The sequence below is a fragment of the Cyprinus carpio genome, chromosome B25 (assembly GCF_018340385.1).
Source record: "Cyprinus carpio isolate SPL01 chromosome B25, ASM1834038v1, whole genome shotgun sequence".
NCBI classification, from domain to species: Eukaryota; Metazoa; Chordata; class Actinopteri; order Cypriniformes; family Cyprinidae; genus Cyprinus; species Cyprinus carpio.
The window spans coordinates 21,136,778-21,151,012 of NC_056621.1; the positions used below are offsets into that span (position 1 = coordinate 21,136,778).

General features: G+C 35.6%; 1 protein-coding gene across 1 annotated transcript; it reads right to left on the reverse strand.

Annotated features, from left to right (window-relative positions):
• Window positions 1–1,642: 1,642 nt before the first annotated feature.
• slc5a12 (solute carrier family 5 member 12) lies at window positions 1,643–12,773 on the reverse strand. The gene is made up of 15 exons (XM_019110616.2): window positions 12,405–12,773; window positions 12,085–12,150; window positions 11,947–11,998; window positions 11,656–11,723; window positions 10,657–10,811; window positions 10,354–10,494; window positions 9,293–9,422; window positions 9,009–9,097; window positions 7,857–7,969; window positions 6,386–6,453; window positions 6,213–6,299; window positions 5,590–5,777; window positions 5,155–5,258; window positions 2,793–2,902; window positions 1,643–2,720 (listed from the first exon to the last, which is right to left on the reverse strand). Exons 1-15 carry the CDS (start codon window positions 12,756–12,758, stop codon window positions 2,541–2,543), a joined length of 1,905 nt encoding a protein of 634 aa, XP_018966161.2. The 5' UTR covers window positions 12,759–12,773; the 3' UTR covers window positions 1,643–2,540.
• Window positions 12,774–14,235: the final 1,462 nt, after the last annotated feature.

The following is a 14,235-nucleotide window of genomic DNA, read 5'->3' on the forward strand; positions in this document are numbered from 1 at the left end:
TGCAGTTTACATAATGTATATGCATGGTATGCAAATAACAATGATACTAGTGGATGTGTGTGGAGCCAATGGGCCTCATTATGAATCGTAAACAGAATTGATTTTTGTACAAATAGTTTGTAAAGATGTTCTGACCTACATGTTCAGATTCATTAAAGTGTTTATATCATATTTACAGCTTATTAGTTGGTACAAACAAAATTAGTTTTGCATATGGCTTAGTTACTCCCTTTTGGATCATTGCAATAAATTGAACTAAACTAAAGCTAAACTCTGCAGGACACTGGCCCTCCAGGATCAAGTTTGTAGACCCAAGTTCTAGAACAACATTCCCATCTACTATTTAGATTTTAGAATCATGGATGCGGTTGGGTCTGGTGCAGGAGTGTTCAGTCCTGCTTCTGGAGGGCCTGCAGAGTTTAGCTCCAGCCTGCCAAAACACTCCTGTCTGGAAGTTTTGATTAATTCTGAAAGCCATGATTAGTTGGTTCAGGTATATTTAATTCTAGAATTTGAGCTAAACACTGCAGGATAGTGGCCCTCCAGGAGATGGACTGGACACCACTGGTCTTAAGAAACATGCCCATCATTTCTCTCTGATATTATGGTTAGATCATGGCCACTGGCAGTAGGTGCAGTAGGGTTGGAAGATGAGAATTGTCAGGTGCAAGGATTGGGAATTAAAGTTTGGAATAATGTTTAAAGCTGAAGATGGTTAAAATCCAGTGGGATTTTAGAGATAGTTCACCCAAAAAAAAGGATAATTCGGTCATTAATTACTCACCCTCATGTCGTTTCAAACTTGTAAGAACGTTCATCTTCAGAACACAAATTAAGATATTTTTGATAAAATCCAAGAGCTTTCCCATCCTCTATAGACTGCAACTACAATGTTCGAGGCCCAGAAAGGTAGTAAGGACATCATTAAAATGGTCCATGTAAAATCAGTGGTTCAACCTTAATTTTATGAAAAAACTTTTTGTGTGCAAAGAAAACAAAAATAATTTTATCAAACGCTTTCTGAATTATGGACAGAATTATTTAATGACAGCATTTACATTTTTGGGTGAACTAACCCTTTAAGAGTCAAGATTAGACTTGGACTTAGCGTTAGGAGATTAGAGTTAGCATTAAACTGAATCTTATAGGGTAGGGTTGAGTTAGATTCAGGATAGGGTGTCAGGAGCAGGGTTAAGAGCTAATGTCCTGCATACTTCAGTTCATACCCTGATCCAACACACCTGCCTGTAATTATCAAGTGACCCTGAACACCTTGATTAGCTGGTTCAGGTGTGTTTAATTGGGGCTGGACGACAGTAGCTTTCCAGGAGCAGCGTTGGAGATCCCTGGGTAAGAAGAGGGAAATTCAAGTTGTTTTAGAATATGTCCACATGAAGCCAGAGCTTTCCCTATCCAATCTTCTCAAGAAATATCTGCGTCCACATGAAACTGACACAAAACAATGTAGTATACATGCCAGACCAGTATGTGGCACTGTAATTCCACCACAGAGATACACTAAAAACGGAGAAGTAGACTTGGACTATGCGCATAAACCTTGCGCGTGGTTTACAAATGAACATGGAACAATACATTTATTAATCTGTATTAATGTTAGTTAATAAAAAAGACAATTGTTCAGTGTTTGTTCATGTTTCTGTTGCTGTTATGTGACATAGTGGTGTCTGACTAGGGGTGAGATGTGGGCTGATGACATCATCATTTCAGAAAATATACGGATTCACTGTCCACATGAAAACATACACCTGTTTGCAATTATCAAGTGTTCCTGAAGATCCTAAGTAGTTGGTTCAGGTGCAGTTGATTAGGATTTGAGAAAAACTTTGCTAGAGGACAGATCCAGGAACTGGAAAGAGTACTACCAGTTTTAGAATTGGGTTTACAGATGGGGTGTCCAATCCTGCTCCTAGAGGGACACAATCCAGCAGAGTTTAGCTCCAGCCCCAATTAAACACACCTGAACCAGCTAATCAAGGTCTTCAAGATTGTTGGAAATTTTCCAGGCCAAGCTCTGCAGGAAAGTGGCCCTCCAGGAGCTGGATTGGACCCCTGGGTTAAGCCTGAGACACACTGCACGATTTTCGGCTGTACCAGGTGAAAGACTGACATTGTGAAACAATTGTGGTGATATCTGATTCGAAAGATTGTTTCATGATGCCAGTCTTTCATCTGGGACAGCCGAAAATCGTGCAGTGTGTCTCGGGTTTTAGGACTAGGCTTCAGAACTAACCAAAGATGTTGATCCAGAAGCACAGTCTAACTGGCAAAATCACAGTCATTTTGAATAACGTTCAATAATCCTGTGACGACACAACATGATTTTATTGTTTATAGTTCTTATGTAAAGGCTATTAATGTGACTCCTTTATCTGTGTTTACACATAAAGCAAAAAGTATGCATACAAGAATTGTACAAAATATGTCTGTAACATAGAGTTAGATGTCATTTTTCTGTAAATGTATCTATTAAATTAAATAGTTGATGTATTCTTTGACTTCATTGAACATTTTCTATTTGTTTATTTGGTCAAAAAGTTAAAGCTTTGCTTAACTTGACTAGTTTCATTATGGTCAAAAGCGGCATTAGTGTAACCGTTTTCATGCAGGTTATCATTATCACTCTTGACCTTCTCCTCCATTTTTATAACACCTTCCGTGTCTGTATGTTTCTCCCATGCCATGCCAAAGTCTCCCAAATCCTAAGAGAAGCAGAGAAAGGTTGAGTGTGCATTCAAAATACTCAAATCTACAGTCTAACTGATGCTCTTCACCTCTTTGTCTTCACTAAAGTCTGCGTGCATGAATTTCTCAGAGCAGAAGCAGATGACGTCCTTCACTGATCGAGTCAGTCCTGGCTTTACCTTTTTGGGATCCATTGGCCCTGTAGACACCAGAATGACGGTTTTACAATACCTTCTCAACATCAAATCATCCCTCAGTTCAACAAGACCATTTATTCAATCAAAAATTGGTTCCTCCAGAAAGCATAAATGGTTAGTTCACCCAAAGATTAAAATTCTGTCACTAATTACTCACCCTCATGTTGTTCCAAACCCGTAAAACCTCCGTTCATCTTCAGAACACAAATTAAGATATTTTTGATGGAATCTGAGAGCTCTCTGACCCTCCCATAGACAGCAATGATATTACCACGTTTAATGAACAGAAAGGTAGTAGGACATCAGTAAAATAGTCTAAGTGACATCAGAGGTTCAACTTTAATTTTACGAAGCTATGAGAATACTTTTTGTGTGCAAAGGAAACAATAATAACATAATTTATTTAACAATTCTTCTCCCAGAGTTGTCACTTTAAATTTGTTCTGAGCATGTTAAGCCAAGTTCACACTACACGACGGTAAACATTGGCAGATCGCTGTGCTGTTCAGACTACATGACTTGATTGTCTGTCATTAAGTCGTTGTGGTGTTCACACTAGATGACTCTAGGTAAATGATCCACAACCGGGGGTTACACACTACACAAGCTGACAACAACTCTGTCACGTTACGACTCTACAAACCACGTGTAGTCATGAAAACACACTCGAGAATTGGAATGGGAATGACGCGAAAACAACACGTGAAACAGGAGCTATTTATTTGATAATGGATGTCGAAAAGAAATTAGCGCTGCAAGCTGTTTGCTCGGTGAAAATATTTGCTCCATTTATTGTGTCCAAACTTTTCTTTAAGCCATGTTGCTGCTGTTGTTTTTCTTTCGTCTGACCTCAACCCATGCCTTGCTCTCTCATTGGCTGTAGCTTGTCACGACACCTGACACCATGTGATGTTGAGTCGTCCGACCGGTCCAGATATTTGGCATTCTAGATATTTGTTTACCATCAGCGACGCGTTAGTGAGTCTCTTTGAAGTGTTGTTGAGTAGTTCACACATAAAGATTGCCGAACGCCGATCACCTGCTGATTTTCCCCCGATCACAGCCAGACCTGTTGGCAAGCTCGTTAACTTGCAAATCGGGCTAAAATCGGGCTTAAAATCCTGTAGTGTGAACTAGGCATTACTTGTTTTGAGCATTAGTTGGTTGGTTTATGCAGTGTGGTGTGGTATTGAGAGATAGTAGGATAGGTTGATGTTAGTGTGAAGTTTATTGTGTTTAAATTGAGTTTTATGGTTATGGTGCCTTGATTCTGCTCAATTTCAACTTAGTATCCTTTGGTAAAGTGGAGCGAGTTATGTGAACTTGAAGTATGTTACATTTTGTCGTTTATTTCAAAGTCATATGAGCTCATTTGTATATGTTAATCTTGAGCTCTGCTTGTTAATTAGATGTTTCAAACTGTCTTTATTCATTTCATCGTTTATTTTTTTTCATCAGTTTCTCTGTAAATGTGTACTTTATTTATCATATTTTTCTGTATATGAGTTGTATTTATTAGTTTTGTTGTTTCTTTGTGTAGTTTCATGGTGCTACACAACTAAAGATTAATGGTGCTCTTCACAGGCGAAATAAAGAAAGAAGCACCCATCAGAAACTCTCTGTGTCTTGATTATGGATGTCAAAGGGTAGCTACAGTATGAGTCTTAAATAGTAAGCAAGATAATATTAAGTTTGCTGTGCTCCAAACGTTTGCTAGACAGAACTTTGAATTCTCCCACATCCACTTGAAAATAACCATTGGACTTTCAGTTTAGTCATGTTTAGTCATCTTGACAGTGACTTCAAACAATGCTTTGTGTTGAAGTCAGAGTTGATCAATCTGCCCAAACATTATTATTATTTTGCTCAAGAACATGATATATGTTATACTACTAAGAAACTACGCTTCTAACCACAAGTCAAGAGCCGTAGTTCCAACCACACAACTTCTTTTGCAATGCTGTTTTGTGAATGTTTAGTGGAGCCATGGATTGGGGAAACACTGAATCATTGACCTATGTTAGTAATGACAGAACTTGCAACTATTTTTGGTGAAAGAAACCTTGACTAACGTTATTTGTGTATGAATAAATGTATGTATGAACCCTAACTTTGTTTGATATTACAGTTCTCATGAGCTTCTGCTGTATGCATTGTCCCTTCAGTGAGACCAATGTTCTTTTCAATGTTAAACAGTCTATAACTCAAAGTGTTTTGTTGCTGTCAGTGTGAGCTAATGAAATGTTGCTCTCACCTGTCAGCAGTGTGATGAGTAGACCTGCTGCTACAGTGCCAATAAAGCCCACTGCACTATAGTACAGATAGGACATGGAGTACCATGAATCAGCAAGCCAATACCTGAACACAAGACAGAGACACCTTAGAATGATTACTACAGCATGATTACAAAAAAAGTAAAAAAGGACTGTTAGTCCTAGTTTTTATATTATATTATACAAGAAAAGATTAATCAAATTAACTAATTTGTTTCTTATAGATAAAAGGGTGCTGACTGCGAGAAAATGTATAATTTTTACTCATATGTGATCACTTTTATAGAATTTCCATTCTTTTTTTAGGATAACTGAGTGCACTCTTTGACAAACACAATTTTCTTTCAACAAAAATGGGGTCTTAAGTTTGTTTTAAAGTACTCTGACTCTGGGAGAATGGTAGAAGCACATTGCACCTGTCAGAGGTGAGAGCGCTCACGCTGACTGATGTCTGGTTGGATCCATCAGCTGTGAGGTTGAAGTTACAGCCTGCAGTGCTGAGTTCAAGTGGACGTGTATTATTGCTGGGTGCTGGATAAATGAAAGCCCCCACACCGACCCAGAACGAGAGAGTGATGCCCACGATCAGACCCCCAACTGCCCCCTAAAGAGAAAACCACAGATCACAGAGGATGTGAACTATATTAACATCAGTGATGAACAAATTCAAAATGTATTAATGTTTTTACTTTTTTGTCAGAACTTGAATTTATACACACTGTAGTCCACTTGCAAATATTTATATTGGTATTGGTATTCATAATGGTGACATTATTTATACACTTATACTTTTATATTTTCATGTTTTCTAAAGAGGATTCTTCAAGTGGTTAGAAAAAAATGCTTACAAATGAAACAAGCATTAGAAAATAAATTTGTTTTGTCTTAATAAATCTAATCTTGTTAAATGTTGATTTACATATTCTATATAGAAAATGTTATATATATATATTGTAAAAATTGACCAAATTAAAACATCCCAAACATAATTTTTTTTAGTCCAGTAATTCATGACAACTCTGGTGAAAGTTAGATCAACCTTTAGGTTAGTGACAGGAAACAGGATTCCCAGAGAAAACAGGCCCAGCATTGGGCCTCCGCACATGCCGTGGATACTAAGGGCCGCCTGAGGCACAGGAGGAGAAAGACACTCAGTGACAGGAAATTAAGCAGGAACAGATCATCTCGACCCATATGAGAATCACATGATACCTGCACAATTCCTCCCATATATGATGCAGCCACGGCCATAGTAGTGCAGGCCACACCGAACACCACACCTGAACATCAGCACAGTCAGACCTGTTAGTAATATTTAGTAGTTCTCTCCAAATCAAGCATCATTATTGCTATTCTTTAGATTTAGGGTTAGTGATTTTTTACAAACCTGTAGCACTAACTTTGAAAATTAGGGATATTAAATTATATCTGAAATTAGTTAATTAAAGGAGCAATTTTCAAACAATTCAAGAAATATCTAAATAAGTGGCATACTGATGGCGAGTTTTGTGTGTGTGTGTGTGTGTGTGTGTGTGTGTGTGTGTGTGTGTGTGTGTGTGTGTGTGTGTGTGTGTGTGTGTGTGTGTGTGTGTGTGTGTGTGTGTGTGTGTGTGTGTGTGTGTGTGTGTGTGTGTTTTAATTAAATTAGTTCTTTATTTTTTTTGATTTGGAGCTATATTTGATTTATCAACCTCCCATTGTTTATTATTTATTTATTTATTTATTTATTTTATATGTATTTAATTGAATGTGCACTTGAAGTATACTTCAAATCTTCAAATGAATAATAATAATATAAGATAATAGAAGATTAATGACATAAAAGTCCACTTAAGTGTAAAGTACATTTTCATGACTATATTTCTATACTATAAACACTTAAATACATTTGACAACCATAATAAAACACATGTAAAGCAACTGATTATAAAGTCATTTTAATTATCTTTATATCTGGATATATTTAAAATATGCTAAATTTGTACTGCAACTACAAATAATTTGAAATTCATGACATTCGGCAAGACATTTTAACTATATTTCAAAGACGATAGAATTATGAAACTACATACAAAGATGTACTGAATCCTACTTACGGAAGTAAAAAAAACTCTTAAATTTGACTAATTGCAATTAAAATATATTTAAACAATAATATGATTGCATTTAATTACTGTTAACATCCGATTAAATGTCTGAAAACATTACATTTATTTTGCACTGAAGTATATTCTTTTATTATTTTCATAATACGCACTCTTTTGTAAGCATGCTAAAGTCTGGCCTCCAAGATCAATTAAATCTGTAAATGTCCTCCGTTTAAGGTGAACTGGTGTTATCATTCTTTGAGCAAAGTGCTAAGTGTTATACTTTTACAGATTCTAGACCAACTTTATACAGTTCACTCCGCCTTTGGTTTTGGTTTGGTTCCCTCCGCCTTTTGTTTGACCTACTTCTGCCCGTTAAGTGTCAGACCCTTCCTAGAAAAAAATCAGGAGACCCGATGATCTGATGCGCTTTGTTTTCTGCAGAATGAACAGACTTTTTCATCTTGCTGTGACTCATGATAATGTACTGATCCGCCAAGACAAATCTCTTTTAGTGATTAAATCTGCTCTCATGCCACATGACAGAATCAATATTCTGATTATGAGCGTATCCTCTTTTAACTGGATGTATTTACACAGAGCTTTGCTGATCCAGTTGGCCGCTCGGTTGGACAGATCTCTGTAACACTGGCTCACAAAGTCCTCATACGTCACCGTGGCCAAAGCATTGATGCTGGCAGCTACTGTGCTGAAAAACAGAAACAGAGCATGACGTCTCCTTTTATAGGTCAGATGTTTTGCTTAGAAAAATATACTTAAAAACCCATTTAAAGGAAGGTCATCCAAAAATGAAAGTTCTGTCATTATTTGCTGTCTAACTATCCTGGAAATTTGAAGTGAATAATACGACCTTTGACTGTCTTCTGAAATCTGTTTAACCCTCATGTTGTGTTCCAATTATTCTTTTCCCTATAAATGCTAGTTAAAGCTATTAAATTGGACTAAATATTAGTGATTTTGTTCACACAGGGTATGACAACTTCCTAAAAAATGTTGTTGTTGTTTTTGTTGTTTTTTCCCCCTCACATTGTTGCACTTGTGGTGTTCCCAGTCAATAATGGCTGGCCTACAAAACATTTCTTGTGAGTTTCTCATTATGCTATACCACTGCAACATATTGGATTCAATCTTTTTAGCAACTTGTTTTCATCATCAATTAGAACAAGTTTTATGTTTCTTTTTTGGAATGGATTGGTCACTCAAAAAATGGAGGCCTGTGATCAAATCAATACAAAACCTGAAAACAAGTTACAACATTTAGTTTATAAAACGGATAGTTCCGGTCCTTGATTCTGATTGGTTGAGCCACGTTCGAAGCTGTTGTAAATTACTCTACAAACACACACCTTTGTTTACTTCTGTGTGTTGCTCGGCAACCACTTTGTTGGAACCACAACTGTTTCTGAGGAACTACATTGTTTTGTGGAAGAATACTGTTTTTATTAATATCATTACACTTTATTTGCTCTGTTTTATTCTGTGAAACCTTACTACGTATATGGAATAACCATATATAAAAGCAATAAGCCCCGTGAAGCCGTGGTTTACAGTAAATTTATAACAGCTAAGGGAGTTTTAGGCACTCTGCTTCGCGACGTACCTAATAATGCCCAGCTGTTATAAATTCACTGTAAACCACGGCTTATTGCTTTATTCTACTATCACATATATTATTGTGAACTTTGATGAATTAATTGAAAATCAGTGAGGGACAAAATGAACCTTACCTCAGCGTTCCACTGAATGCACATGCGACAAATAAGCCTGGCAGTCCTGGAAACGCACCGAGAATTTCCATCACAAAATACGGCATGAGCTGAGATAAAAATGGATACAGTAATGTTAGGCGTGTGAGCAACAATAATAGCAATGCTTACCTTAGCGAGCACCACTAATAATACTGCTAAAAAATGACTCTGAACCCCTGACAGAGACATGAGCATGTTTCCATGTTAGATTCCAATTACAATATCATAGAGATTATTTCAAATAGATGTATGGAGATCATCACCTGGTCAGGAGCAGAGACCGATCCAGCCGACCAGGGGTCACAGCGCGAGTAGAACGTGTACATGATCAGACCAGATACCACAGCACAGAACAGAATGATCCACAGACCCAGCAGATTCAGATACAGGGCCCTGAGACACAAGAAACAAACTTTGTGAAGCAACATAGTTTTTTTTTTTTGTTTTTTTTTACAAACATTTTAGAAGATTCTCAGTGTCCTGACTCCTGACTAGGTCCGATGCTGAAACCTGTTGACTGCCAGGTTATTGGAGTTTAAAATAAAACTGATAACACTTAATTACTTAATTAAAGCCTTTATGTATAATGCATTATAAAAGTAGTTTTAACTCATTAATTATGCCTGGTAATGCACCTTATAATGCACTATAGCCACAGTTACATTATAACATTATAACACTTATCAATTCATTGTTACACTATGCATTTTAAATTTGGTTATAATTATTTACGACAAGATATAATGTATCACAACATTGATTATAATACATTATATCCTTTAATAACACTTTATAATTCATTATACATAGAGGCCTTAAGTAAAGTGTTACCATAAAACTTTGAACTTTTGTACTTTAAAGGCATAAATTATATTTTAAGGAGTAAAAAAAAAAAAAGATCTTTCAATGGAAATGTATCTGAGTAGAAATACAAAAGTAAGAGTAGGCCTACAATTATTCAGATTAAACAATATTCAGGTACACTTATGCATTTGGAAGATACAAAGTGACACATTGCATTTAAGGTATATATTTTTCATGCATTTCTTAAACATTTTGTGCATAATTTACGTTACAAGAACACAAGTGCAAAATTCCAAAAATGAAAATACAACGAATAATTAATTCAGCTGCTTAAGTACACACTGTTAATGATGAAATGCAAAATGGGGATAGTTGCATTTGTATAAACACATACATGTTTTTTTTTTTTTTATTATTATTATTAGTAGTAGTAGTAGTAATAATTTAATTAGTTTAATTCGTTTTATTTATTTATTTATTTTAATCTGGTCAAAATGGGTTAACAGGGCTTTGTGCTCACCAGCGTGCATGACCTTCTGTTTTGCAAGAGATGCATCTCTGGATGGTTGACTGGTTTACTCCATAGATGCCCAACCAAGTGAAGGTGCCGCCCACAGAGAGCGTCCAGAACGTGTGGCGCCTCAGAGGATTCACGTCAAAGCTGGAAACAATGGAGCACAAAAGTACTATAACAAATCACAAAGTGTCAGTGTTCACATTTCTTTACTGATGTTGGCAAACAATCTATAAATCAATATTCATTCTAATAAAATTTGGTTGTGTATGGCATGAGTAGATTAAGTGTATGTGTGCACACACGTACTCAAAGACGTCCATTCTGCCTCCAGTGTGAGCCGTGCTCCAGACAGACTCAATCCCCCCCGCTCGACTCGCACCCTGGATCAGCACCGTGAGAAACCCCACCACCATCACCACCATCTGGAAGGCATCTGTCCAGACCACAGCCTTCAGTCCACCCTAAACACACACACACACACACACTGGCACTGATTCTCCTGTTTCTGTCTGAGCAAAACGGCCCATTCACACAACTCTAAACATTTCGCTCAGAATTACATATACAGTAATATTTCAACAGTTCGTTCACACAGTTTGTGTTTTCTGTTGAAATGCATAATAACTTTCTAGTTGGATCAGTATCAAAATTACTAATTGCTTCCCAAATTTGTCTTAAAAGTAGTAAAATATATAACCTAAATTAAGATGTTTTATTTTTTTTTTTTTGCTATTTTCATGTAAACAGGATATTGGAATTATTAGTTTTCCAAGTTTTAATTTACTGTTTATATATTTGTTTATATTATATATTTTTTAATTTTATTTAATATATTTATATAATAATATTTTATTATATAAATATTTAATTTTAATATATATATATATATATATATATATATATATATATATATATATATATATATATATATATATATATATATATCTATATATATATTATATATATATATATATATATATATATATATATATAGATATATATATATATATATATATATATATACTGTTTATAAGCCACACAGTTTAATAATAAAAAAAAATCATGACAAAACAAGATGTGTTAAAAGAATATTGATTAAATTTACATTCACATTTTTAAACAACATAAGTATTCACTAATGAGTTATTGATGCATTTTAGGATTTAACAGAAGTGTCCTAACAGAAATCATAATTACAGTCAATCATAACCAATCCTAAATAAATAATCATAATTTGTATCATAATCATAATTCCACTCACAGTTAGTGTGAAATCAGTTCAGGTTTGAATTCAGCATCACTCACCAATGTACAGTAAAAAGTGCAGACAATGCCAGTGGCAAATATGGATCCCCAAAGATCAAATCCTGTCACTGATGACAAAACAACACAGATCTGTGTTTATGTAATTGACATTCTGTGTGAATCACTCTTATATTTAGATCTGACTTTTATCTGAGTCACAGTAACAATAAAGACAGTCTAATTTAACAAACGAAATACCGTGTATACAGTTTATTAAATAAATACCCACTCAGGTGGATGTCAAAGGGTTCTTTTTTCCCCACAGTATCTGTGTGATGAATGCAGACTGACCTTGATTGAGTGCTAAAGCTGGCGCATAAACGACCACACCAGTGTACAGAATCTGAAGAGGTCAAAACAGAGCAATCAGCGTTATTACAGCTGATCAAAAACCAAACAATATGTGTCTGAACATTCAGTGCCACTCACCGTCTGAATGATATAAATCAGAGTGGCTGCGACTCGAACAAGCTTGCAAAAACGCAACTCCAAATACTGTGAGAAAAACAAATCAGAACAAATCTGTATGAGATTTCTTAATAAACTCATGACCTCCAAAAAGCCCTGCAACATCTGATCAACTTCATCCTACCTCAATACTTCACTTCTGTCCACTGGAGTGGATATGTGTTATATTGATGATTTTGATATGGTGATATTTGTATAATACAATAATTTAGTGACATTTTTTTTTATTATTATTATTTATTTTTTCTGACGATGCAAATCTGAAATATGTGTATCCGTACCTCGTATGTACTGGTGATGCCTGATCTGTAGAACACAGGCAGGAAGAGCTCAGCGGTTAAAAACACCACGAAAGTGTAGGCGACCCCAAAGATGACATACGAGGCCCCGTATCTATACACATCTGACGGGGCCCCGATCACTGTGACCGCAGACATGAAGCTGGCGGTGAGAGAAAGGGCCACTGGCCCGCAGGACATCTGACGGCCCCCGACCAGAAACTCTTTAGACGAGGCTTTCTTTCTCTCTTTGATGGCGAAGAAAACCCCGATACCAGAGGAGACCACGAACAGAGCGGCGAACACCGCATAGTCCCCAACCTGGAAGGTCCCCACTGTGTGACTTTTGTCCTCCATGCTTGAGGCAGAATCTGATCAAACTGCTAGTGTGGCTCCAGTTTCTCTAGTTCAGACACCTCACATGTTAATCATGTTAATCATTGAGGTTTTAACAGGTTAAAAATGCTTATGAGTCAAGACATGGGACGAGGGGTCATATTAGTCATTATATCACTCACACTTGTCCTCATCTATATATATATATATATACCCACTTACTAATACACCATCAAAGAGAGGAAGAAGTTTCTGGGGGTTGTCAGATGTCTTTTATATTAAATTATATTATATTATATTATATTATTGGATATAAAGGATGGAAATGGTGACTGTCAGAAGATGTGTCATATTTCACTTGTGGTAAAGTTATAATGTGGTTCATTATTACTCTCACTGATGATGATTAACTGGTGATGTGCTTTAGTTGTGTTTGTAATACTTTGTCATCCGTGAAATGATACACACACTGCTGACAAAGTGGTTTAACAGAACAACCAGAAAAGGGGGGAATGACACAAAGGCTGTTTTTGATTTTTTTTATTTGACAGATTTGATCAGGTTAAAAACTTGGGAAATTGATTCAAATGCATTTGCATTGAGGACCATCACATTATATTATGGTGTGAGTGGAAGCCCATTTATTTATTAGCCCATTACTGATTACAGATTATATGATAAACATTTACTGTCATTTCCCAATCTGGGCTTAATGTAAGAACTGCAGTGGGCTTGTGAGTTGATAAAAAGCTAATAATTAATTAAATTAGGGCTGCACATTCAGTCGAATTTCTAATCGCAATTAAAATTATGGATGCCACAATTATGCAATCGCTCAAAGCAAGATGCAGTAAGATGTTTTTGCTCTCTTCAGGTTATCTTAGGGGTTTTTCCATTGTTTCAATTTTAGTTTTAGGATAACATTTTAATACCATGCAAAACCAATCCAACGTATAGTTAACATTTGAGGCTTAATACTATAAAAAAGCAATACAACTTTTTTTTCAGCTTATTTTTATCTAAAAATATGGCACGCAGCTGCTTTAAACAATGGTATAAACTTAATTGTGATCATTTTTAATTTATTTATTTATTTATTTATTTTAATTGAGATTTATACATCATCTGAAAGACTGAAAGAAAGTTGAATAAATAAGCTTTCCATTGATGTGTGGTTTGGTAGGATAAGACAATATTTGACAGAGATACAACTATTTTAAAATTTGAAATCTGAGGGTGCAAAAAAATAATAATAAATCTAAATATTGAGAAAATCTCCTTTAAAGTTGTTCAAATGAAGGTCTTAGCAATGTATATTACTAATCAAAAATTACATTTTGATATATTTACATTACATGGAACATGGTCTTTACTTAATATCCTAATGATTTTTGGCAAAAAATAAAAATCGGTTATTTTGTCCCATACAATGTATTTTTGGCTATTGCTACAAATTGCTACTTATGTCTGGTTTTGTGGTCCAGGGTCACATATTACA

What these genes read in the sequence shown, in the direction of transcription:
- slc5a12 (XM_019110616.2), bottom strand. Translation starts at nt 12,758, where the DNA reads ATGGAGGACAAAAGTCACACAGTGGGGACCTTCCAGGTTGGGGACTAT. An exon ending in GGCAGAATGGACGTCTTTGA is followed by an intron (nt 10,495 to 10,656) that starts GTACGTGTGTGC and finishes CATTGTTTCCAG; the next exon opens with CTTTGACGTGAATCCTCTGA. An exon ending in ACTTTAGTGAAGACAAAGAG is followed by an intron (nt 2,721 to 2,792) that starts GTGAAGAGCATC and finishes TGCTTCTCTTAG; the next exon opens with GATTTGGGAGACTTTGGCAT.